Source organism: Lissotriton vulgaris, chromosome 5, assembly GCF_964263255.1.
Source record: "Lissotriton vulgaris chromosome 5, aLisVul1.2, whole genome shotgun sequence".
Classification (NCBI taxonomy): domain Eukaryota; kingdom Metazoa; phylum Chordata; class Amphibia; order Caudata; family Salamandridae; genus Lissotriton; species Lissotriton vulgaris.
Window position 1 is genome coordinate 1,348,410,972 of NC_141693.1, and position 27,240 is coordinate 1,348,438,211.

The following is a 27,240-nucleotide window of genomic DNA, read 5'->3' on the forward strand; positions in this document are numbered from 1 at the left end:
ACTTTGTACCATTTCCTACTGAGGTCTTTAGTGGGAATGGCCGGTGTCCGGAAAATGGTCAAGTTAAAAGTGATTAAATAATGATCTGACCCTGTAAGGGGAAGAGGGGACGAAGTGGACAAGCTCGATAGATTAGAAAATATGAAGTCCAGGGTATGGCCCGCGCGATGGGTGGGACCCTGTACCTTCTGATCGAAATTCAAGCCTGCCAGGGTATCCATGAGAGAACTAGCCTTTAAGCATGTGGTGTCATCTATATGAAGATTAAAGTCACCCAATACAGTAAAATGCGGATGTCTCACAGCGAGGTCTGTAATGGTCGCTAGGAGCTCCGTGAGATGGGATGGTGGTGTGCCGGGGGGGATTGTGTAACACCCCAGCTACAATCAGGTGTGTTGTATCCGAAATACTAAAATACATGGCCTCAACCGGGCCAGTATTTTCCAATTTCCTGACCGTTATATTCCAGTGTGAGCGGAGGATAGCAGTGATTCCCTCTCCCACTTTAGCGCCTGGGCGATTAATCCCAATGAATAGATAATCCGGGGGGGATCGCCAGGCTTATATCCGGATTGGATGCGTCTTTGACCCAGGTCTCGGTCAAGAACATCAGGTCCCAGGAGTGAGAGGTCAGGGAGAGCCAAATATCGCCTGTGTGTCGTGGGAGGGATCGACAATTCAGCAGACAAGCTTTGACCCCTCTCAGGGTTTTAGTAAGTTGGTCTTCTCTGCCCCCTATGCGAGGTCGTTCAGAGAGAGGGGGAGCGAGAATGAGCACTCCTTGCAATTAAAACGGCTAGTTAGCAGCCGGGAGGGATCGCCTTGAGTGCTGCTACAGCATGTCGCTGTCCGAAAAGCTAATAATTGTGACCTCGACCAACATACTCGTAGCAGTGGGCGGTCACCGGCAGCATGGCTGGCGTGGTCGCGGAACAGGCCCGGACGGGCGCAGACGGCCTTGCCTTTGGCGCGCCCGCTGCGCATAATAAACGGCATCCCCATTAAGTACCTAGCCCCTGACTCCACCATCTCTAAGCCGGGAGAGTTGATTGGTATGGAAGGTAGGTAGGGCGACCAATCGGGCAAGCCTGTGGTGGACCGGGGAGCAGGCGGCGAGAGAACAGGTAAAGAAGGGTGCAGATTAAAACAAACAGTGCAACAACAGGGGTTTTATTTAAAAAAAATCGCCACAGCTAGCGTTCGCTGCTGCTCAGTCTCGTGTCCGCTGTGAGGAGTGAGCGGCATACAGTTAAAGCCTCTGGCGTCAGCTGACTGCTGATGTCAATTCACCACCTCCCCCTGACCCTCCCGAATAGATGTCAGACCGCTGCCTCCTCCACACCAATCGGGCAAGGCCGGGGTGGACCGGGGAGCAGGGGGCGAGAGAACGGGTAGGGAAGGGTGCAGATTAAAACAAACAGTGCAACAACAGGGGTTTTAATATTAAAAATAAATTTGCCGCAGCTAGCGTTCTCTGCAACTCAGTCTGCTACTCAGTCTCGCGTCTCGCTAGTGGCAAGCAGTACGATTCTCAGCAGGCTAGATTATTGTAATGCCCTGATGCTTGACTCTCCGAAGTTTTTTCTGGACAGACTACAGAGAATTCAGTCAGCAGCGGCCAAGTTAGCTCTAGGGTTGCCCAGAAGGTCCTCTGTCTCGGTGGCCCTGGCAGAGCTGCATTGGCTCCCGTTGAGACAGAGTTCAGTTTAAGTCGCTGTCTTGTCTTTAAAGCACTTCACGGGCTGGGACCTGCGCTCATGCGGAGAAAGTTTGAATGGTATGTTCCTATGAGAAGTCTCCGCTCCTCATTGGTGAGATTGGTGAAGGTACCGAGGTTTAGGAAAGTCAGGTCAGGTGGTAGATCTTTTACAGTGGCAGCAGCCAAACTTTGAAACTAACTCCCGTGGGAGATTAGACAAATCAGGGACCTCCTTTGGTTTAAGAGTCTGAAAACCTGTTTTTTCCCCAAGACATAGTGGCCTGCCGGTGCTCGGACACATTCTTACCCTGTACTCTTGAGTTGCCTAGCGCCATGATGCCTGTAAGGTGATAGTGCGCTCTATAAATTAATTAAATAAATAAAATTCCCATTAAACTCAATGTTGCATTGTGTTTAATTGTGTTGCCTATTGCAACAATTGTAACTATTGTAATCAAAAAGTCTATTGTCTATTTGAAAAGTATTTAACTAAAGTAACTCATTCTGAGAAAGTATATGTTGATACCTTGTTGGTTCTAAAATAAAACCACTATATATTTTGATACAAAACAATTTGCCTAGAGGTCAGTTCTTGAGTGTGAGACCATTTGCTGACTGAGTGTGTACAACAAATGCTTTACACTGTCCTCTGATGCTGCCTTACTGCTCGACCAAGCTACCACTTTAGAGAGTAAGGTTATATCTAACTTTAGCCTCTGCCAAACCTCTGGGGACTGTGGACTCTGTGCACACTGTACCTTACTTTGGTCCAGTATATACAGAGCCACATTCTTACGGCGTCCTCTTATTAGTTTAGGCATGGTTGTTTGGTCCTTCTTCTTTTCTTCTTGTAGTTTCTAGTCTGAGGAAGCAAGGTGTAGGGGTGCCCCATAATACTAGATTTAGGGGCGTCACAGGCAGGTAAAAGGTTGGGACCAATGGGGCCCCTCCCTGGGGTGGGTACACCACCTATTATGCCACCCTCCAGTGGGAAGGCTGGGCATATGCCTCACCCTGGTTAGCTGTGGCCCCCGATCTGCAAGATGGTGGAGGCTGAGAGTTGTGCTTCACCTCTCCTTCCCCACCTGAGGGGGTGGAGTTGGCAGAGGTGGGCACACATCCCTTCCTCACTTGGTTTTTCCACCGGTTCTCCCGCCCTCCATGGCGCGAACAGGCTCAGTATACTGTCCAGAATTGTTTAATTATATGCATGCAGAAATAGCCAGGTCTTAAGAGACTTCCTAAATTGTAGAATGTCAGTGCTGGACCGTATTTTTAGTGGAAGAGAGTTCCAGAATTTAGGAGCAAGGACCGCAAATCTACAGCCTCCTTGATGTACTCGCTTAAACATTAGAGTAGTGAGGAGTGAGAGGTGAGCAGATCGAAGATTGTGTGAAGGAATATGCTTAAATATCAGGCTGTTAATAAATGCAGGGCTATTGCCATGCAAGGCTTTGAAAACAAGACAGCCCGTTTTAAAAGCACAGCTCTGGAAGATGGGGAGCCAGTGTAGTTTCCTCAACAGAGGCGTGACTGGTTGCAATTTCGGTTGACGAAAGACCAACCTTGCTGCATGGTTTTGAACCAACTGTAGCAGTTTAAAAGGGTAAAGTGGCATTCCCAGATACAGAGTTGGCATAATTCAGGTGTAACAAGATGGTGGCAGTTATAATCTGTATCAGTGCATCATGAGTGAAAAAGCGGTATATCTTCCTAATCTTACGCAGCTGGAAGAAACACTTAGAAATCACTGTGCCAACCTGAGATTTCAGCGTAAGTTCATTGTTGAGGGAGACTTCCAATGTTTTGGTCGAGGGAGAATGGGAGGGAGAAGGACCTAGCTCTGGTGGCCAGTAATGCGGGCCCCAGAACTTATAACTATCCCCGGTCAGAACAAGCTGTGTCTTTCCCGGGTTTAGTTTAAGATGATTACGGTCCATCCACTGTTGTATATAGAACATCGTTGCCTGGAATTCCATAACAGAGCTTTGAGAGCCGTCAATCTTGAAGACCAACTGTAGGTCATCTGCATAGTTGAAGACTACCACCTTTCTTTCCTTCAGAGATTGAATCAGAGGAGAAATGCAGATATTAAACAAAAGAGGAGAGAGTGCTGAGCCCTGTGGGTCTCCACAGGTAATTTTACGTGGGGGAGCTAGGAAGTGCCCTTGCCGGACAGCCTGCGACTGATCATCCAGAAATGAGGTGAGCCAGCAAGCAGCCGCACCTTGGATGCCAGCAAGTTTGACACGGTCGGCCAGAATAGCCTGGTAGTGCCTGAGGAGAACCTTTATCAGCATGGTCCCAGAGAGTTACCAGAACAGCCAGGATGACTGTTTCGGTGGAATGTTCCGACCGAAACCCTGTGATGGGGATCAAGGTCTTTAGACTCCTCCAGAAAATTAGAGAGGCATTTGGCTACATGGGCCTCTAATACTTTTGCTAAAAACGGGAGAAGGGGAATAATTGGAAGGAAGCATAGGATCAGCTCCTGTTTTTTTTTTAAAGAGGTACCACTATGGCTTTCTTGAAAGCCATAGGGACTTGACCAGATGAGAGACTCATTCAGGAGAGTGAGTACAGGACCTGGAAAAGCTGCAAGGCAGTCCTTAACCCCTTCCAAGCTGATGACGAGCTGGGCTCGTCATGGTGTGGCCTCCTCGTACACTGATGACGAGCCCAGCTCGTCATAAAATAATGTCAAATAGCAATTCCCAGCACAGGAGGGGAATTGCCTTAGCAGCCATGGAGTTAAGTATATGGGGTGGGCAGCAATCAGAGGGGGCGGCTGATTTAACCTTCGCTGAAAGGTTATGAAATGTTTCAATGTTAATACTAGGAAATTGACTTAAAGTGCTATCATTTTGGCACAAGACAGAGGAACTTAGAGTGGGCGGATGTTTGGGAATATTAGCTTTAATAGCAATAATTTTATCAATGAAATAATCATTGAGGGAGTTACACAGTACTTGGGAGGGCAAAGCCTTCAGTAGAATTCTCTCTGGCTTAGATAGTTCATTGACTATATTAAATATTTCTTTAGAATTCTTATTGGCTGGCTTTAGCTGTAAGGATACTTTTCTTTAATTATTTCCTGGCTGCAGTATAGAGGAGTTTTTTTTATCAGGGCAATACTTTGATAGCTACTGTCTCTCCAGTTGGCGTAACGCCAGTTTCTGGCTTTTTAACTCTGAGGAAAACCTTCTCTGCGCGTCGGTACGACAGACTGATTTTAACCTTTAAAGGAGAGCATGCTTATCGCTGGCATATGAGAGCCATTCAGAAACATTCACTTCTGTGGCATCAATATCTGTACCAAGGGACTGGGCAGTCTCAGATAACGTGCAGATAAAGGCTTCTTTATTTGCAGTGTTCCGTTTTCTGGCAAGTCCGCCTTTGGCCAGGCTAAATTTCTCAATGGGCGGAAATCTAAGTATAAATTTCAACAGATGGCGATCAGACCAGATGCATGGTGTAATAAAAGACTTGATCCAGAATCTCCTTTGTGGTGAGTAGGAGACAGAACCTATTGAGTGAAATTTAGGTTAGTGGGAAGGTCAGTCATTTCAACCGATTGTGGCCCTTCGTGAAGGTCTTTATACCAGTTCACTGAGTGCCAGGGGAAAATAAGGCATCTGGTAAGGGGGCCTGTAAATTAACACACAGACAAAAGGATCATGAGGAGATTCAAGCTTTATTTCAATATTCTCAGTATCCTTAAGAGGGAGGCATGTCAGGGAGCAAAACCTGTAGTCAGTATGAATATTAGCTGCACCCACTCCGACCACACCACACACACCCTCTTGGTTTACCAGGCGTGCAGTTTGCGTGCTTAATATAGTAGTCAGTAGGTACAGCCCGCCTGCATGTCAGGGGCTGAGTCAACATTAAGCAATGTCTCAGTCAACAAGAGAATGCTAGGTTTATCCGTTTGCAAAAGAGAGAAAATATCCAACTGATGTTTGACAAGGGAACAGGTATTAAGATAATAAACAGATAGGTGCATAGTCCCTGATTTAGCTTGATTCTGTAAGATATACTAAGGGGCTATAGAAGTCTGGATTTCAGAGAAAATAATAAGTTTTGTAAACATTTTGTGTTCAGAAAGAAAGAATAGAGTATCAAAGGCTTGGCGCAGATGGGTAGAATGCATATGTTTGAGGCATGTGGGCTGCTGAATTCATATCTGTGTATAGATCGCCACCTAGTGTTGGGTCCGGATGATTGCACATTGTTGTCCTGGAAGAATATTGTCTTCCCAGAAGAATTATACCTCAGGAAGCATGAAGAGACATCTTATGTGGGTGCTGTGATAAGACCCGGGCTCCCCGTCTGTCCGCGATACCGGCACCTTTGCACGCCCGTTTCCCATATGTTCGAGGCATATGAGCTGCAGATTGCACACTATGCATAGATTGCCACCTAGTGTTGGGCCCGGATGTTTGCAGTTTGCTTTGTAGAAAAGTCTTTGGAAGTCAAGGGATAGGTGACTCCTCCCTTGAATGATACTGCGCATGGTCATCGGCTCCTTCCCCAGACTGGTTTTTTACGCCACCGGGCTCGGATGTGTTTCCAGCGCTCCGTGTTGAAACCAAATTCCTTTGGCGCGCAATCCTCACCAACTTTCTGAAAATAAGTTTTGAACGCTTCTCCACTCGACGCTACTCTTAAACGTCGAATACTTTGATTCCGGTCGACAGCCTTCGGGCCTAACTAGGCTTCAACACCAGCTCATGGAAAGGACGCCTTTAGAAAAGTGTCCTCAATGTGGGTCAAAGTTTCCCCACACCGACCTTCACGAGGTGTGTAACCTCTGCCTTTCTCCGGAGCACGAGGCAAAGGACTACTCGGCTTGTGCCTCTTTCCACTCCAAAAAGACTATCCGGGACTGAAGAGCGAGAAGAACAATGGCTTGATCTTCAACCTCCATTCCAGACGACATCTTTGAGGAAGGCGTCAACGTCCCAGAACAACAAGACGTCGACAGCGGTTCCGAACATGAAGAAGATTCGGATGTCGAGGACATCACTCCAGCGCAAAGGGTCGTAAGTAAGACCTTCGACCCCGACCCTTCCTCGACTCGGGTGCACACCGACACTCCGCTTCCACTGCCCCACCTTCGGGCCCAGCAAAGAAGCCAATTAAGCCTTCAGGCGACTCGGGCTCGAGTCAGCCTTCGCAAGGTGCCGGCGCCAACTTACCGGCACCGAAAAAGACATCGACACCGGCTACGCCGACATCCAAACCATCGGCACCGAAACACACAACTCCTTCGGCACCGAAACCCAGGTCGGAACCAAGCAAAGCTTCGGATTCCAAAAAACAGCCGGAACCAAAAAATCTTAGGATCCAAAGAAACAACCGGATCCGAAAAAACCTTCGGAACTGAGAAAACATTTGGAGCAGAGAAAGACTCCTGCTTCTCCGACAAAGGACATTGTCAAAAAACCAAAGCAAGCCGCTTCAGTGCCGAAACCTTCTCAGCACAAAAAGATTGGCCTCCAGCAGAAGACTTAACCTATCCAGACCCTGCCCAAAAGACTCTGGCTAGAGACCCAATCACTGGACGGTTGATTTTGGCCTCAAAGAAGCAACCACTGGACAAACCAGCTCCGCATGCAAAGAAGGACATGGCTACCTCGCCTTTAAGACGGCCCTCCCCTTCTCCACCTATCCTATCCCATCACCAAACACTTCCATACCACAGCATTCCCCAGCATCCTCTCATAGGGATGATAGTTCTGATGATATGGGGGGGTAACATGCCTGATCCAGCCACACCTACAGGATCACCTGACCCATGGGATGATTACACCACTCCAGATGTCCTATATGTCCCTCAGGATGACTTATACCCCTCACGGCCTTCCCCCCCGGAAGACATTATAGGGTTTAATGAATTGATACACAGGGCTGCACAATATCACGGGGTAGACCTACACACAGACCCTGTCGACGAAGACTTCCATAAAGGTCTACATCCATCTTACCAATGCTCAAAGGAGTAATTAAACACGCTGCTGAAGTCTTCAAAGATCCAGTCAGAACTAGAATCCTTAATCCTCGTATAGAGAAGAAATATAAAGCCGCCCCTTCAGACCCAGCATACATTAAGGGGCCAATACCACTAGACTCACTTGTAGTTTCCAACGCACGCAAGAGAGCAAACTCTCAAACATCAGGTCATGCTGCCCCACCAGATAAGAGTCTGTTACTGGAAGCATCAGGGAAGAGAACTGCGTCTCAAGCAGCAAACATGTGGTGTATCGCCAACACACAGGCATTGTTAGCTATATATGATCGAGCACATTATGACAAATTACAGTCCATAATGAAACACCTCCCTGATAAGTACAGGGATAGGGCAAAGGAACTCATCCAAGAGGGTAAAAACATTACAAATACCTCCATCAGATGTGCCCTTGACGCAGCGGATACTGTGTCTAGAGCAGTTAACACCAGTGTCTTACTACGCAGACACGCCTGGCTACGTATATCCGGATTCAAACCTGAGGTACAAAGTGCCATTCTTAATCAACCTTTTGATGAGCAACACCTATTTGGACCCAATGTGGATGTATCTCTTGAAAAAAGATAGACACCGCCAAATCTATGGGAGCCCTGCCGTCGCAGGCTCCCAGACGTTCATTTTGTCGCTCATCCTATAGAGGTGCCACCAGAGGATACTCCTCAGACACAGCCTCGGCCTCATACAAACCCCCTACACTATCCACTTATGGCAAGGGCTACCAAAGGGGTGGGTACAGGGGTAACAATAACAAGGGCAGACTTAAAAATAACAACCCCCGCTCTGCCTCTACCCCTGCACAATGACTTCCTTCCCCTTCCCCCGCCCCACTCCACTCCTGTCGGGGTAAGACTCCAACAATACCTTCCAGCCTGGGAAAACATCACATCAGACAGGTGGGTTTTACAAATTATTCAATCAGGTTACTGTCTGGAACTAAAATCCACCCCTGAACATACCACCCAAGCAGCGCCCAATGTCACAGGAACATTTAACATTGCTCAGACAAAAGGTAATATCCCTCCTGCAGAAATACGCTATAGAAATAGTTCCAGAGCACCAGAAAAACAAACAAGTATACTTACTGTATTTCCTAATACCAAAAAAGGACGGATCACTAAGGCCCATCCTAGACCTCAGACCTCTAAACGTTTACATTCAGTCGGACCATTTCCACATGGTCACACTTCAACAGGTCCTTCCACTACTGGCACTAAACGACTTCCTTGCCACTCTAGATCTCAAGGACGCCCTACTTTCATATTCCCATCCACGCGGCGCGCAGAAAATATCTCAGATTCGTGCTAGACGGGCAGCACTACCAGTTCAAAGTGCTCCCTTTCGGAGTCACAACAGCGCCAAGGGTGTTTACCAAATGCCTAGCAGTAACAGCACACTTAATAAGACGGCACATTCATGTATTCCCATTTCTGGACGACAGGCGCATAAATGCCAGCTCATACAGCCAGTGTGTACAACACACTCACGCTACGATTCAACTGCTTCACGACTTGGGATTCACAGTAAATCACACCAAGTCACATCTACAACCCTCACACATGCAACAGTATCTCGGCGCTACAATAAACACCCAACTAACACTAGCGTATCCATCTCCAGCAAGGATAACAAGCGTACAAACTCTTATAACAAAATACAAGCCGCAACACTCACTACCAGCTCGAGTGTTCATGCAGCTCATAGGAATGATGGCATCTTGCATATTCGTAGTTCCTCATGCAAGATTGCAAATGCGTCCACTTCAAGAGTGCCTAGCACGCCAATGGAACCAGGCTCAAGGTCAAGTAACAGACCTAGTGTTGGTAGACGGTCAGACTCCTCGTTCTCTGCAATGGTGGAACACCAAAAACCTTTCCAAAGGGCGACTGTTTCTAGAGCCAGTTCCTCAAGTAGTCTTAACAGCGGACACATCGCTCTCCGGCTGGGGAGCCCACCTCCGGCATCACACCATGCAAGGCAGGTGGACACCGCAACAAAAGCTATTCCACATCAACCACCTAGAGTTACTAGCTGTGTTTCTAGCCCTAAATGCTTTTCAAACTAAAGTGTCAGGCAAAGCTGTCTTAGTCCGCACGGACAATATGACAGCTATGTACTACATAAACAAACAAGGAGGGACACACTCTCTGCAGCTCTGTTAGCATTGTAGATATGGAGATAGGCTACACCACTAAACATCTTTCTATTAGCCCAGCACGTCCCAGGAGTACCAAACACCATGGCAGATCTGCTAAGTCGACAAACTCAGCAAATCCACGAATGGGAACTTAATCCACAAGTTCTTTATCCGTTCTTTCAAATGTGGGGACAACCTCAAATAGACCTCTTTGCCACCCACAAATACGCAAAATGCCCCAACTTTGCCGCCAGATACCCACACCCATTATCCAAAAGAAATGCAATATGGATGAACTGGTCAAAACTATTTGCGTACACTTTTCCTCCTCTCCCACTACTTCAATTAGTGGTACGCAAACTACAACAACATTCCCTAACGCTCATCTTAGTCGCTCCGTCTTGGGCCAGACAACCGTGGTACACCACTATGTTGCAGATGTCTGTAGTACCACACCAAAAACTAAACCTATCTCCACGCCTATTAACGCAGAACCATGGAGAGATCAGACACCTGGACCCAGCTCAGCTCAACCTAGCGATCTGGCTCCTGAGGTCATAGTTTGGTTACCTCAACCTTCCCCCAGAATGTATGAACGTTATCAAAGAAGCTAGACGCCCCACTACTAGAGCATGTTACGGTTTGTCATATACTGCCAAAACAACCAAATTAATCCTTTAGATGTGTTTATTCAACACATCATTGGATATTTATTACACCTTCAAAAGTGTAACTTAGCCTACACGTCTATCGGGTTACACCTTGCAGCCATTGCAGCATACTTGCAAAATAGACAACATCTATCTCTTTTTAGAGTGCCAGCTATTAAAGCTTTCATGGAAGGACTCAAAAGAATAATTCCTCCCAGAATTCCACCTGCACCAGTGTGGAATCTAAATGTGGTTCTCACAAGGTTAATGGGACCTCCCTTCGAACCATTACATAAATGCGAATTGCAATTTCTAACCTGGAAAGTAGCTTTCCTAGTAACCATTACGTCTCTCAGAAGGGTTAGTGAACTACAAGCATTTACCATTCAGGAACCCTTTCTGCAAATGCATCATAACAAAGTGGTTCTTCGTACTAATCCAAAACTAATTTCTCCTTTTCATCTAAATCATTGTTGAGCTACCAGTATTTTTCTCGCAGCCTCGAACAGTCGCAGAAAGAGCCCTACACACTTTAGATGTCAAGAGAGCATTACTGTACTACATTGAAAGGACACAAACTTTTCGTAAGACAAAACAACTTTTTGTGTCGTTCTCACCACATCATAAAGGCAATCCCATTTCAAAGTCAGGGATCACTAGGTGGATTGTTAAATGTATACAAATGTTATCAAAAGCCAAACGCACATTAACAATCCCACCAAAAGCCCATTCTACTAGGAAGATAGGGGCTTCAATGGCATTCCTAGTGAACATTCCCCTAGATGGCATATGCAAAGCAGCCACATGGACTACACCGCGCACATTCACAAAGCATTACTGTGTAGATGTGCAAACTAAACAACAAGCCACGGTATGCCTCGAACGGAAAATGCTATTAACCAGTAGGCATCTGTTCTTGGCATGTAGAGCTGCAGAGTTGCACAAGCCCACCCGCCTCCCCGGCTACCTTTGTCTGTTCCAGTATTATCAAAATTAGATACATATCACATGGACATCACTAGCTCTTATACAGCTCCATCACTTCCCTAAAGGCGAAAAACAATCTGAGGATGGAGCCGATGACCATGCGCAGTATCATCCAAGGGAGGAGTCACCTATTCCGTGACTTCCAAAGACTTTTCTACAAAACAAACTGCAACATCCGGGCCCAACACTAGGTGGCAATCTATGCATACTGTGCAACTCTGCAGCCCTACATGCCAAGAACAGATGCATACTGGTAAGTAGCAATTTCCTTCTCTAAATAGCAACCTATGGACTGTTTTTCTCTGAAAAATGTTTTACGTTTGGAGTTCATTTGTATGGAAACCTGAAAAATAACAATTGTGCAAAACTGATTTTACTTACCTTTTCTCTAGGAAATGTCAATGTGATATCTAGGCATATCACACTGAGTAGAAAAAGTAATCTCAAAAGTAACTTAAATGTAACTTACCTGTAATTTCCTTTGCAAAGTCGATACAAAGTATATGTACAGCATTTCACAGTATTGCATTACCAGTAATTCAAACTGTGACCATTTCGAAGTACATTTACAATTACATTTCTAACTGTATATTTACTGCAAAGTATTTATGAATGTACCTGTCCCGGCTTGCTTGGTTTTAGAAAAAAAAATAACAAAAAGAATATTTTTTATACAAAACTAGTTGGTCTGAAATTCAGTCTTTGTGTGAAATCATTTTCTGATTGAGTGGGTACAACAAATGCTTAACACTATCCTCTGAAATTGCTTCTCTGCTCACCCACACTACCACAAATAGAGAGTGAGGTGCTATCTAACTTTACCTCTGCCTACCTTTGTGGATCCACTGGACCCTGTGCACACTATACCTCACTTTGGATTAGTAGACAGAGCCAGCTTCCTACAGTAACAATGCAAAAATGGGCACCTTCCTATACTCTACAAGATAGGAGTGAACATTTTCCACCCCAACCTTCCCTCTGAGCTTGACATCATGGTTCTGAATTCCTACAATAGGGAAACCGAGCTGGTGATGCGGTCAGTACTGGATGAAATCAGGATCACAGCTGACAGCAAAAAGCTGTGCGCTCTGGTCTTCCTTGACCTGTTGGCTGCGTTCGACACGGTCAACCACTGCCAACTCCTGGAAAGAATCCAGGACATTGGCATTGGGGGGACAATACTTCAGTGGATCACCTCCTTCTGACAGATCGCACCCCAAAAATTCAGATGGGGGATTGTGTCTCCAATAGGGGTCTATAACCTGTGGAGTCCTGCAATGGTCTGCATTGTCCCCACTTTTGTTCAACGTATATCTCAGACCACTAGTAAAGGACCTTGCACAGATGGACTGCCATGTGTTTACGCGGATGACACACAAGTCATCCTACAAACTGCAAACACCCCACAAACTCACGCACGGGTGCAAGACATACTGAGATATGTGGGAAACTGGGTGACAGCCAATTCACTCAAGGTAAAACCCGAATAAACTGAGGTTTTGGCCATTACTACAGACAGTAACCCATGGTCCATCCAATTTTGGCCACAGGAGCTGGGAGACACTCCATCTCCAGCCCTGGTGGTAAAAAGTCTGGGTATTAAAATAGATGGTAAACTTTCACTGTCCAACCAAGTATCTACCTTGTTTGGGACCTGTGTGGGCCTGCTTAGGCAGTAGAGAAAACTATCACCCATCCTCTTTCTCCACCATGCGGATTGTGGTGGCCGCCTTGATCATATCACGACTAGATTGCGGTAACTCGCTTTATAGTAGATTACCGGACAAGTTGCTTTGCAAACTTCAGGTGGTGATGAATGATGCTGCTAGGCTGATCTTTAAACTTCCTACACTCACTCGGGCCCCCCTTCTGCAAAAACTGCACTGGCTCCCTATCAAACAGGGTTAAATTCAAGGGCCTGTGCAGCGCCTACAAGGCCCTGAATGGAACCAAGATACATCAAAGAACGCCTGGGAAAATATGTCCCCTCGGCTGCACCTTAAGGTATTACACGGATGGCCTACTAACCTGACCACAGTTTAACAACACGACTAAAGATGGGCAAGCCTTTTCTGTCCTCATCCCGCAATTTAGGAATAGGCTGCCAGGCCACCTCCGGTCGAAAAAACCATCCTTCCATTCAGGAAAAAAATGAAGACTCTACTCTTTACAGAAGCCTGGGCATAACATGGACCACTCGGAGGCTAACATTCAATTGTGGGACTATAGCTAATCTTGTTGCAGCGCTTAGAGACCTGTCGGTGTTAAGCGCTCTACAAATCACAGTTAACATAACATAACACTTAGGCCTTTCACAAGACATTATATGGATATCTTGAAAGTGTCTAGAAGGCCTTCTACCAGGAAAATATACACTTTCAAATGTAAGTGCTTCTATTTATGGGGTACCCAGAATGGTCATCATCCCAACCGAGGTGAAGAAAATGTGTTGGCAGGGTTGGTGCCAATTCAGTTGCTAGTCTTCTGTTCTTGCAACTCTTAAGTGTCAGTCTTCTTTCAAGTAGGCAGGATCTGATTTTCTGGTGCCAAGGGGTCTGCTAAATACTTAATTTAGAGGAGCGTAGGGTAGTAGCCATTGGGATACTTACCCCTGGGGTCACTATGTCCCCTTTATGACCACTTCCTGTGGAAAGTCAGCATAACCCTGTCCTATCACAAAGATGGCAAACTCTGAAATATTTTGCCCACATCAGGTAGCCCACCTTAGGGGTGGAATTAGCCTGAAGGTGAATAGACTTCTTTCTCTACTAATTTTCCTGCCTGTCCAGGCACCAAATTGGCCCTGGTTAGGGGTATGGCATCCCTCACAGGGAAGCCAGATTTGCATACCAAAGACTGCGGGCTCTTTGAAGCTCCTGGCCATGGAATACTGATTTACAGGCCATCATGCTGTAGGGGGTGTAAAACACCCTCTACCAGAGAAGGCTTGGTTTCTGGTCTCCTAAGAGGTTGGGCATTCACCTGCGGGGGGGTTTAGAAACCTGTGTGTGGTGGCAGACTGGTCCGAACCAGTCAGTCAGCACGCTAGTAGTCAGTAGGTCCCCCTCAGCAGGCTTGTATTCATGAATCCATCACTTGAATCAATGTGGGTTTATTAAAACAAGATGTTTGATATCAAATACCTTTGCTTTCAGTGAAGCCTTCATGTAGCTGGTAAACTCGTTTTCCAACAGTGTCCAGCACATATATTTAAAATGTCTTCCTTGGTCACTTTTACTGGCAGTAATTAGATTGGCCAGCACAGGGGCATATCTGCTCATGAAGATATGTCCACACATGTAGTACAGGGCACCCTGCCTTTGGGCTGTAAGGCCTGCTGTAGGGGTGCCATCTATTCTGCATGCAGTGTCTTTAGGCATAATAACCCAGTATTTGTAAAGCGTGAATTAATCACCCCTAATGATCTCAAGGCTCTGGGGGCTGTCGGGGAGATAAAGTGAGCAATTGCCCAGAGTCACATGATGCTGAGCTGGTCTGCCTCTGATGTTGGGAATCAAACTGGGAGCGCTGCACTCCGCAGTCAGACACCCTGGCTGCTGCGCCACACCTCTCCCATAGATGTGCCATGTTGTCTTTTCACTTTCGTCTGCACGAAGACACTCAGCCTGTTATAGCAGTCTTGATGAGTTATGTGAGAGTCCCTTGAAGGTGGTACAATACATGCTGCAACCCTTGGGGACCCTGGGGTACCATTTAGTAGGGACTTACAGGGCTGCTAAAGATATTGCCAATTGGGGTATCAGTTGTACAGACTTTTGGTGTAGAGATCTGGTATTGGGACCTAGTTAGCAGGAACCCAGTGCTTTTCTTGTCAAAATTCGATCGAATACCAGGTAATAAGTGGGGAGTGACCATGTCAAAAAAGAGCACTGTCCAGGTATTTGACTATCGATGAAGATCCTACAATGCAGAAGAAAAGGTGACTTTACCATAGTCCTGGTTCTACATCGTAGGAATCTTCATTTAAATCATAAATTACCCACCCTTCTCCTTGGCTGTTGGTGTATACTGATTTATAGTTATCCATATGTTTATAGATAGGGTTGCCTCCTAGGTGCTTAAAGGGATAGGCCCCTTTTTCAGTATGTTAAATGTAACTTTACAAACTACATATTTACATGTCTGTGCTTCTCCTTATAGCACCATTGTGCTATGTTTTCTATGCTACAGTAAAGTTTTTTGTTTGAAAAAGATGTTTTCTAACTGAACATTCATGAAAAACGACCGAACTTTACAAACTTAAAAAAACAGATATATTTCAAAGAATAAAGACATTCCTTGATGCTGTAAATTAGAATGAACTTTTAAATGGTGTTCCGGAGTCTGCAGAACCGGCTGGGAATTATTCACGCATTTGACTTAATGAAGGTTCCTATGATGCAGTACTAGCACTTGCAGATATGAAACATATTCATAGGCCTGAAACAACAATCAATGCAGCAGAGCCTACCTGCCTGGGACTTAGTCTATTTTTAAATTAGATTCTTAGCAGTTGTGTGAACATGCATCAGCTTTTGGTAAATTGATTTTAAATAAATGTCAACACTCTTGACCATTTTTACAATCTTAGAAAATGTGAAATGTAATTTAGGAAATGTATTTATGTAATCCCCACTTGATTTACGCAATCTTGAAGATATTCAAACCCCCGCCTCTTAATGGTAATGTACAGTGCTCCGTTGCTTCCTGGCTAGGTTCACGCTGTATAAATAGCCATGCATACCTGCATACATACCAGCTGCAATAAATTATAAAACATTAAAACATAACTTATGGAAGCCACCATTTTAATTATAATTCTTCTACAGAAAAGCAAAAGACCAGTGAGGAGCTATCTGAAGAATCCCTGGAAGCTAACCCAGAAAACCCAGAAAACCCTGAAGCAGCCGCAGATGTTGGCACTGAGCTTGCCAAACCGGAACGTATGTACTTTCCTTATGTATGGTGGAATTAGGGATTTTTAAAAAAAGAATATTGACATCAGCAAAGGTCATGTATAGGTCATTTGCGCAAGATGCGGTTTCTTGTGCTTTGGAAAAAAGGCTTTATCAAAAAATTGCAACATAATCATATTTAAAATATCAGTGGCATTATACTCATTGCTGTGTAAGCGGAATAAATGGTGGAGCTTATGAAACACGCTCCCATATCGCACTGCTCTACTAGTGCCCATGTGCAATAATTAACAAACATGGAGGAGAAACATAGGCTAAGCTTACTAAAGACTAAATTCTGTCTTGCCCCATGGAAACCGTGGGGAGGGTGAAGAGGGGGGAGCCCTCGGTTGTCGTAAAACACTATAGGGAACATACCTATATTATGCCGGTTGAGAAACAAAGACTCACCAAAAACTTCATCAAACCATTCTGCCCGCCTTCCCACCTGAGGAAACGCCACACAGAAACCGGAGGATCGTTCTGAGCGGGTCCCGGTGGCCTGTTAACCAGTTTGGGAAGGACTAGGCACTTCCTGGAACGTGCCGTTTGACGTGATCACATGTTAGCGTCAGGGGGAGCGGCCACAGATTCTCTCCGTGTAGTTATTGACGAGTTTTAGTTAAAAAGATCAATAAAATTTTAATAATCCATGTCAGGATTTCAATGATTTTGGAAATCGTACTACCAATATGTGTGGAGGATGTCAGTCTCCCGATAAAAATATTTGGCATGTAAGTCAGAATGTTAAAATTGTAGAAACCCTGGCGAGATCAGTACATTGTAAGGAATGTTGTGATACCCTTAGTAATATGAGGGACGTGTTCGTCTCTACTTGAACGTCTAGAGAGTGGTTTTGTTCATAAATAAACTTTCTAGAAACCCCTAAATTAAGTAAGCAAGTTAAACTCAAATGTGAGGTCAATACATTTTTTAGCCTTTGAACAAATTTATTAGCATGAAATAGTTGTACAAAAATGCAAATGGATGAATACCTTTTTCGGGAGAACAAGTAACCAACTTTGTTGAGCGGTTTAGTGCCCATGAACAAGTGAATTTACTTTAGTTTCAATGAATTCCACAGGATGTTATTGTTTAAAGCCTCCTTATGAGTAGACAGTCTGTAAACCCAGCGCTGTTCTTTCTCCAGCAAACGCTGTTGGATATGTTCCCTAGTTCTGACTAGTTATATAACTGTCCACCTCATGTCGGTGGTGTGGTTAGCCTGGAGGAAATGTTCCGGGAGTTTAGTTGTGATTTTCTTGCGCCTGATAGTGCTGCAATGCTCACATATCCTCTGTTTGATTTTCCTTCCTGTCATGCCTTCATATTGTAGGTTGCATGGGCATGTTATAAGATATACAATATTCATGCAATTGCAATTTGTGTGTGCCCTTTGTGTCCAGATTTTCCGGGTTCCAGGTTGAGTGTCTTAATTGCAGTTGTTAAATGGCACACACTGCGATTCCTGCAAGGGTAATGGCCTGTGATCTTAGGTAGGCCCCATGGGTTTAGTAAAGTAGCTGTGTTCTCTTGTTTCCCTTTTCTCGTGCGAGTTGCCACAAGGGTATCTTTTAAACTCCTCACTTTTTTTGAATGAAAATAGAGGGTTTTTCCCAGCATAGATTGCCCGGCTTGAGGATTCTCCAGTGTTTTATTAAAGGATTTTGTCACCTGGTTTGAGACAGTACTGTATGTAGTGACACATATTAAAGGTATGTCTTTTGTCGATGCCGGTCTGTCCTCTAGGAGGGCTTCTCCGAGTTGATTTCTTGCACGTTTCTGACAAGTGTTAAGTACTTTATCCGGATATCACCTGTCAATTAACTTCTTCGAAAGGTCTTCTTCTTGAATTCGGTAGTAAGAGGTCTTGCTACAGTTAAGCCTCAGCCTGAGGTACTGACTATACGAGAGATTTTCCATCAAGGCCCTAGGGGGTAAGCATCTCAACCCTAAGGAGATTGTTTCTGGCGGTAGGTTTTTGATGTCTTTGTTTCCAACCTGCCCTTCTCCTTTGTAATTGTAATGTCCCCATGGTGTTGGTGTCCATTGGGTGGGTGAACCTCAACTTGTTATCACAAGTGTTTATCCATGTGAAAAAGTCAGTTAGAATTTCCATGGGTCCTGGCCAAATGACAAGGACGTCATCAATATATCATTTCCAGAAATTGATGTGTGAGGAAAAAGGATTGATCCCGCCTAAAATGTATTTTTTATCAAAACCAAAGACTTTGAGATCTGCCACACTTGGAGCAAAAGTGCTGCCCATGGAAGTCCCGTTGGTTTGGAGATACAGGTCTCCGAATTAGAAAAAAAATCTGTTTAATGCAAAAGAGGCACATTCAAGAATGAAATGTTTGGGAGTTCTATATGTCCAGTCTGTTTCCCTGAGGCCTTTCCTCCGTACTTCCAAGGTATCATCCTGTGGAAGACTGGTATAAAGTCTTTCAATATCGAAGCTAACCAGAATTGTTATCTCGTCACAGTAAGGTCCCTAAGGAGATTCAGTAGACTCTTGGTATCCTTTAGGTAAGTCTCAGTGTTCTGTACACCAAGGTTTTAAGAAAAAAAATCACAAAATCGTGATAAGGGATTGAAGAGTGACCCTATCCAAGATACGATGGGTCTGCCAGAGGGTAGGATGTTGTTTTTATGCAGTTTGGACAGTGTGTAGAAATACGGAATTTTTTTTATCACAGGTCGTGAGACGTTCCGTCTCAAATTTAGATATGTATGCACTGGCCTCAGCAGAGTCCACCAGAGATTTTATTTTTTTTCAATTCCTGTGTAGGATTAGTGATCAAAAAGGTGTAGTTCCTTCTGTCCGCTATTAAACGGCGACATTCTATTTGGTAGGCTATCTTGTCCTGCACCACCACTCCTCCCCCTTTGTCTGCCTGTTTTATGACCATCGGTTCGCAATTTCTCAGTTTTTCCAGAGCCAGATACTCCTCTTTGCTCATATTGAAGAACGGTTGTTTCTCCAGTTTTCAATCTTTCATAGATCCACATGCTTGTATCTTCCCCGTCGTCATGGTGTGAGTCTCCCGGTAAATAATAACCATAGCAGTAGAAGAAAAAACTGCCTGGAAACCATAGAGTAGTGAAAACGTAGGTAACCTCGCCTCCTCGTTATGTGTCCCAAACTACAGCCGATCAGCTGCCAGCACCAACCTACACCATTCCCAGCAGAGCCACCATACCTCAGATTTCCAACCGCCTTCGTGTGAGAAGGAGTCTCTCTGAGCTCAGCTCCTATTTTCTCTCTACATTGAACTTTCGACCTTCACAGTTGGAGGTCAGGTACTGTTTTGTCAGGATTATTACATTCAAAATGTATGAAGGCTCCAAGAACAGACTTTTCAGAGCTTGCAGGTCCTGTGGCAAGGCCTGTTTATTTTCTGAGGACCCACACAAGGAATGCTTGTACCCTAAGCATATCCCTAAGGACTGCAAATATTGCCGGACCTTCTCTGCCAAAACCCTTAAGGATAGAGAAGCTCTCCTCTTATTATGGCTTCAAAAGAGAAACTCTACAGACTCTGAGTGTGAGGGGGAAGCTAAGGGACACACCTCTAAGAAACAGAAAAGAGGGTCCTCTGAGGAAAAAGGAGATGTAAAGAAACAAAAAGCTGGAAAAACCAAGGCAGGTGAACCTTCTTCTTCTCTCCCTCCAACTCCTCCCAAGCCTTCCTCAGAAAAGAAGGCTCCGTCGTCTCTTCCGTCGATGAAATCTGCTGAAATTCCTGTCCGATCGCCGACGAGGCCTTCGACGACCATCTCGTCGATGACGACAGCTTTGTCGACATAGATGACGACAATGACTTAGTCGACGGTGAGTACCAGACCCTCGTCGACGGCAAGATCTTTGTCGACGACCATCCCGTTGACGATGCAGCTGATGGTTCCGTCGACGGCCCTGTCGACGAGGCCTGCATCTCCAACGATGATGACTTCAACCTACATCTCCATAAAAAGGATTGCTCCGTCGACGGGCTCGTCGGCGAGCAAAAAAAGGAGAGTTTTCCACACCGAAGATTTCACCTCTACTTCCCTCTACCATACTGGATTACCAGGAATCTGAGGAGAAAGGTCCCTATGGCGTTGCCTATAGTCCTTCGCAGCTTCATGTTAAAAGCCATGACTCGGATGAGGAAGACTTTCAAGAGGTCCAGGAGCATTTCTCTTTCAAAGATCGCCCGGTCAGAGGCCAAAAGAGATATGAGTCTTTTCATCAGGCTTACCACTATGAGGACGAAGAGGAAGTGGATACATATGTTCGGGAAGAAGCTATGTCAGTGCCCGTATCTTCGATATCAGACTTAAGACATATGATTGACATCTATTACCGCCGCTTTTTGGAAGATAATGCTACAGCCTCTTCCACTGCCTCTGCTACTGTCTCTCAACCTGTGAAAGAAACACCCCTAGTTCAGCCACCTCCTCCATCTCAACGGACGAATGTTCAAAAGGTTATTACAATTCGGGATGATTTGAATGATTCCGATCATGACGATCAAGAGGAAGGAGAAATTCCTCAAGGTGATGTGGTTGGGGATGAATGGGACCCATATACTGTTCCAACTTCCCCAATGTCACCATTGCCTAAAGCAAGCTCTCCACCAGAGGACATAGCCAGCTTTCACGATCTGATCAGAAAGCGGCTAAGAGATTCCAACTTACTATGCCAGTTAAGGAAAGCAAATGTTTTCTTTACGACTTCAAAGAGTCTTCTAGGAAGTCGGTAAGAGCCATTCCAATTAATCAGCATGTCTGGGATGAAGGACTCAAGTTGATGAAGAATCCAGCTTCAGTTCCAGCATCTATACCCAAGCTGGATAAGAAGTATTGTGCTACAGAAACGGCTCCAGCATGTCTTATTGGTCATCCTCGACCGGAGTCAGTTGTGATTCAAGCAGCGCAGAAGCGCTCCAAGAACCCAATGGCAACATGCTTTGCACCCCCTGATAAGGAGGGCAAGAAAATGGACGGCATAGGTAAACGCTTTGCAGTCATGGCAGCAGCATCAATCAAAGCGGCTAACGCGATGGCACTTCTGAGCCGGTTTAATAGACAGATGTGGTCTGACATCGCACCACTACTGTCGCATCTTCTGGACGACAAGAAAGAGGAGGCGAATTCCATTCTGCTGGATGGAGCCAGGGCAGCGTCAGAGTCCATAGACGTAGCAATGGACATAGCGTCTATTGCTTTTCGCCAGATGGCTGGGGCGGTAGCCCTACGGAGGCAAGGATGGCTTAAGGCCACATCCTTTAGACACGATGTCCAGTCTAAAATCTTGGACATGTCATTTGATGGCGAAAGCCTTTTCGGTAAGCATATTGATGAGGCGCTGGAGGGGATTAAAGCAGACATTGACACTGCCTGATCCTTGGGATCATTGCAGCAAGGCCGTTATCAGTCATTTCGCGGCAGAGGATCCAGAGGACATTTTCAACAGCGTTCCTCTTACCAATCTAATAGGTACCAACCGTACAATCAGCAGGGATACCGTCAGTACTCCTCCAACCAGCAGTATCGGTCGTCGAATACTTCTTTCCAACAACAAGGAAGGAGAAAATCTGCTGCCAGAGGAAAACAAGACTCTGGTCGCAAACAGTGATGTTCTTCAGGCGCCTCCAACACTGTTTCAGATCAATCAGTTCCACTACCTCTCTCAGTTTTTTCCGCATTGGCAGTCCATAACTTCGGACAGATGGGTATTAGACATCATTACACAGGGTCACACCCTTAAATTCTCACAAAAACGTCCAAATGGTCCACCTCTCTGCAGAGTTCAACAATATCTAGCAGCTCTCAAAGCAGAGATCTTATCACTCATACTGAAAGAAGCGATAGAGGAAGTCCCATCAGACCAGCAGGGAACAGGCTTTTATTCACATTTCTTCCTAATAAGGAAAAAGCATTCATCAAAATGGAGGCAGGTACTGGACCTCAGATCTGAACAAAAACATAAAGAAAATGTCATTCCGCATGCTGTCCTTACAGGAAATTCTTCTACTGCTTCGCAAGGGAGACTACATGGTCTCTCTAGACCTGTTGGATGCATACTTCCACATTCCGGTACACAAAAAACACAAAAAGTATCTTCGATTCATGGTGGCGGGGTGCCATTACCAGTTCAAGGTGTTGCCTTTCGGCCTGAAGTCTGCCCCCAGAGTATTCACAAAATGCATGGCTCCAATAGCGGTACATCTAAGGCAGCAAGGTCTCCAAATTTTCCCTTATTTGGACTGGTTGATAAAAGGACCATCGTACCAAGCAACACAAAGATCTTTATGGATTTGCATGGATCTATTGCAAAAATTAGGCCTTCGGATAAACAGAGAAAAGTCATTTCTTCTTCCGACACGTTCCCTACAATTCCTAGGAGCAATCATAAAAACTCAGGCAGTAAAAGCGTACCCATCAGAGGAACGAGTAACAAAAATCCTGAATCTGACTGCATCTCTGACATAAAAAAATAATCACTTCTATCAGGATATTCAAGTCATTACTGGGAATGATGTCCTCCTGTATCCCATTGATTCCCAACTGCCGTTTGCAGATGAGACCACTGCAAGAAGCTCTGGACAAACAATGTGTTCAAGCTCTGGGTTCCTTCGACCACAAGCTGGTCTTAACCTGTCAGATGAAACTAGCAATGTCATGGTGGGGTATCAGGAGCAACCTGACAAAGGGCCTGTTATTCGAACCACAATCGCCAAGTTACGTCATGACATCAGACGCTTCATTACGAGGTTGGGGAGCACATCTGCAGGACCTAGAGATTCAAGGCCTTTGGTCTCCCCAATAGGCAAAACTTCACATCAATCTCTTGGAATTGAAAGCTGTTTACCTGGGCCTTCAGGCCTTTCTTCCCAGAATCCAAGGTTCATCAGTCTTAGTGCAGACGGACAGCACTACAACAATGTTTTACCTTCTCAAGCAGGGTGGCACAAGATCAAAGCCCCTATCGACACAGGCACAAAAAATCTGGACTTGGCTTCTGCGTCACAAAATATCTCTGCAAGTGGAACATGTTTCAGGGATAGAAAACACAAAAGCGGATCTGTTAAGCAGGTCTTCTGACATTTTCCACGAGTGGGAACTATGTCAAGTCCAACTGAATCTGATTTTCAACTTGTGGGGCAAGCCAAGCTTGGACCTGTTCGCAACTCAGAGCAACAAAAAGTGCAAGCATTATGCCAGCAGGTTCCCTCAGCAGGGTTCGAGAGGGAATGCTCTTCAACTCCGATGGACAGGGATGTCTGCTTATGCCTTCCCTCCCTTTCCCCTAATACTAAGAAAGATGAGATCGGAACCTTGCCAAATAAATCTAATAGCCCGAGGCAGTTTTGGTATACAGAACTTCTCCAACTGTCGGTGGAACCAAGGATACAGTTCCCAATAATCAGGGATTTGATTTCCATGAACAGAGGCCAAGTACTTCATCCACAATTGACCTCTCTAAAATTGTCGGCTTGGAACCTTTTGAGCACGAATTCCAGTCATTGGATATCCCTCCGGAATGTCGTGAAATATTGAAAAGTTATGCAGCACTGTCTACCAACAAGACATATACTGCGAAATGGAAAAGATTCTGTAATTGGTGCCTTGCTCATACAGTGCATCCCTCCTCGTCTTCACCTGAGCAAATTCTTCCTTATTTGCTGCATTTAGCCAGATCAGGACTTTCGCATTCTTCTATTAAAGTCCATCTAGCAGCAATATCCAGATACCGAAGATCTCCGGGTCGCCCATCTCTGTGGTCCCAAAGATTAATCAAGGAATTTTTAAAAGGGTTATTCAGAAGGTTTCCTCCAGTTAAGCATCCTCCGCCTCCATGGCAGCTTAACACAGTCTTGTCACAACTCATGAAAGCTCCGTTTGAGCCAATCCACAAATCAGAATTGCAATTCCTGTCATGGAAAGTAGCATTACTCCTGGCACTCACATCAGCCAGGAGAGTCCGCGAAATCGAAGCCTTTTCAATACAGGATCCCTTCATACAATTCAGGCCAGATAAGGTGATGCTAAGAACTAATCCGAAATTTGTTCCTAAAATACTCTTCCTTTCATCTAAATGAACCAATGATCCTTCCTACATATTTCAAAAATCCTTCTACATCAGCTGAAAAGGCTCTTCATACTTTGGACATTGGCAGATGTCTAAAATTCTACATTGAAAAGACAAAATCCTTTCGCAAATCGAACCAATTGTTTGTTGCTTACTCGGGGACCAGAAAAGGCCTGGCCCTTTCAAGATCTCCATCTCTAGATGGATTGCATCGGCCATAGTCTTCTGTCAAGAGAAAGCAGGAAGACCTCTCGACATGAAAGTCCCTGCTCACGATATACGGAAGATGGCAACGTCTTCTGCATTGCTCGCAGGAGTACCCCTTCCAGACATATGCAGATCAGCAACCTGGTCGAATGTTCATACATTCACCAAACATTACTGTCTGGACACAGAATGGAGAGCAGATGCAGCAGTGGGACAAGCAGTTCTTCGACATCTTCTTAAATAAGGTATATGTTTATGAATTTGTACTGTTTTTCTATAATGTTGTTTTCTGCACAAATGACTGTAATGACAAAGGTCTCTTGTTCGTACCTTTTTTTGATTCTTAAGGGGTTCTTTTTCTAAAAGGAGTTTATGGCACACAGCCCCGAGAAAAAAGGGGGTCTAGCCTAGAAACGCTCTGACAACAAGGACTGCTATCTACTCTGATACAAGCATGTGAATCTATGAAAGATTGAATACTGGAGAAAAAACGAGTTACTTACCTGTACACTATGGTTCTTCAGTATTCTCTTTCATAGATTCACATGCACCCGCTCGCCTCCCCGTTTCTGCTAGGTAGACCACCTTTTATCTCTGGTTTCCTGCATAGCTCACTCTTGGGCTGTTGGAAATCTGAGGTATGGTGGCTCTGCTGGGAATGGTGTAGGCTTGTGCTGGCAGCTGATTAGCTGTTGTTTGTGCCACATAATGAGGAGGAGAGGTTACCTATGGTTTCACTACTCTATGGTTTCCAGGCAGTTTTTTCTTCTACAGCTATGGTTCTTATTTACCGGGAGACTCCCACCATGACGACGGGGAAGATAAAAGCATGTGAATCTATGAAAGCTAATACTGGAGAACCATAGTGTACAGGTAAGTAACTAGTTCTTTATCCTCCAACTTGTCAACGTTGTTAAAAACAGCTTGTTCAAATGTCATCATGTCCACCGGAACCGAGTGAGGGGGGGTGTGGGGTACGGATGTAGACTTTAAATTAAGCATGGGCGAATTTTGCGGATCTGCGGTCCGCGAAATCGCAAAATCGCTGATTTTTTTGCGATTTGCACCATACTTACCTGGAGTACTTTCTACTGGCTAATCAGTAAGTGCTACCTCGTTTGGTAAATGTGTAGTGCTTTTCCTACACTGCAGCTGCGTAAAGGGCCAGATGATTTGTCCCCAGTGACCCATGTGTGCCTGTAAGTTTGCCACCGCACCAAAAGGCGCCGAGGTCCCTTGAGTGAGCTGTCCATCATAGTTGGGAAGGGCGGGAAAAACGTTTGATACTGCTAGTGTGTGGTGCGGGGCTTATATGCGTGTGCACATGCCTCTTGTGTAAAGGGTCAGAGAGCGAGCAGGGCAGCAGGTGAGGAGAAAGCAGCCTCCTGGTCACAGGAACTACAAGGGGATCGCACTCGAGAAACTCATGGATGCAAAGACCTCCCTCGAGTATTACAGCTTATTTCCGACGGCAGGGATGGGGTTAAAGCACACTTGCCCAGCCTCGACCATGCTCACTAATGTTGTGGCCTGATTAAAACATTACTGAATTTGAGCTTCAACTCGGGCACCTGCGTTATTTATCTGTAAGTGCTTCCTGTTTAGGTTTAATTTTTGGGACAGGAGCCTCGTGCCATACTTGTAACTATTCTCTGACCCTGCTTCTAGGGTCAGAGCAGGGTCAGTGAATAGTTGCAAGTAGGAAACGAGGCGCCGCTCAGGAAGCACTTACAGCTTTACAGCAGGTGCCCAAGTTGAAGTAAATTTCTCTGTAACCATTTTGTAAATGGTTACAAAGAAATTAGCTTCAACTTGGGCACCTGCTGTAACCCTGTAAGTGCTTCCTGGAAACAATTTGTCCCGCTCGCGGATCCGCAAATTCCGCGAGCGGAATGAATTTTCCGCCCATACTTATTTAAACGTAAACCTGTCTCACATTGGTCTGAGGTATTTTCACTTTGACTCAGTCTCACAAACAAAGATTTTAGCTTCAGCTTCCGAAAGAATTCGGCAACTTCACAATGGATAACAAATGGAGAACAAATTTATCTAATCTGGCTGTTGGGATAAAACCCAGCCCTTTATTGAGGATTCTTTCTTCTGTTGGGGTTAAGGACCTAGTGACACATTTGTGACTAAACCCTGATGTTGCTCGTCCCGACCTGTGGGTCCCATGTCTTGCTCCTCATGTTGTTTTCCACTGGGTTCTCCTCCCAATGTACCTGGTTATGTCCTCTCCTTCTGCCTCTTCCCCTCCCTTCTCTAAAAAAGGCAGCCTGAATGTATTTTGGGGTAGAAAGGGTTGTGTGAAGGGTGGTTGCCAACCAAACATGTGGTACTCTTTGTGTGAGTTGAATGGGCCTGGAAAGCCACCCATCATGGGGGGCATTAAAATTGGACCAAGTGTTCTGCGGATTTTGAGCTCTGTTTCTACCCCTCTGTCAAGTTCTCACCCTACCCATGCTTGAACCACTGCTGACTGAGCAGTCATCTCCCG

General features: G+C 45.3%; 1 protein-coding gene across 1 annotated transcript in view; it reads left to right on the plus strand.

Moving 5' to 3' along the window:
• Positions 1 to 27,240, plus strand: part of CSDE1 (cold shock domain containing E1) — a 689,720-nt gene that overhangs the window by 530,832 nt on the left and 131,648 nt on the right. The window contains 1 exon segment of the mRNA XM_086923281.1: positions 16,331 to 16,444. Coding sequence (XP_086779407.1) covers positions 16,331 to 16,444 — 114 coding nt within the window.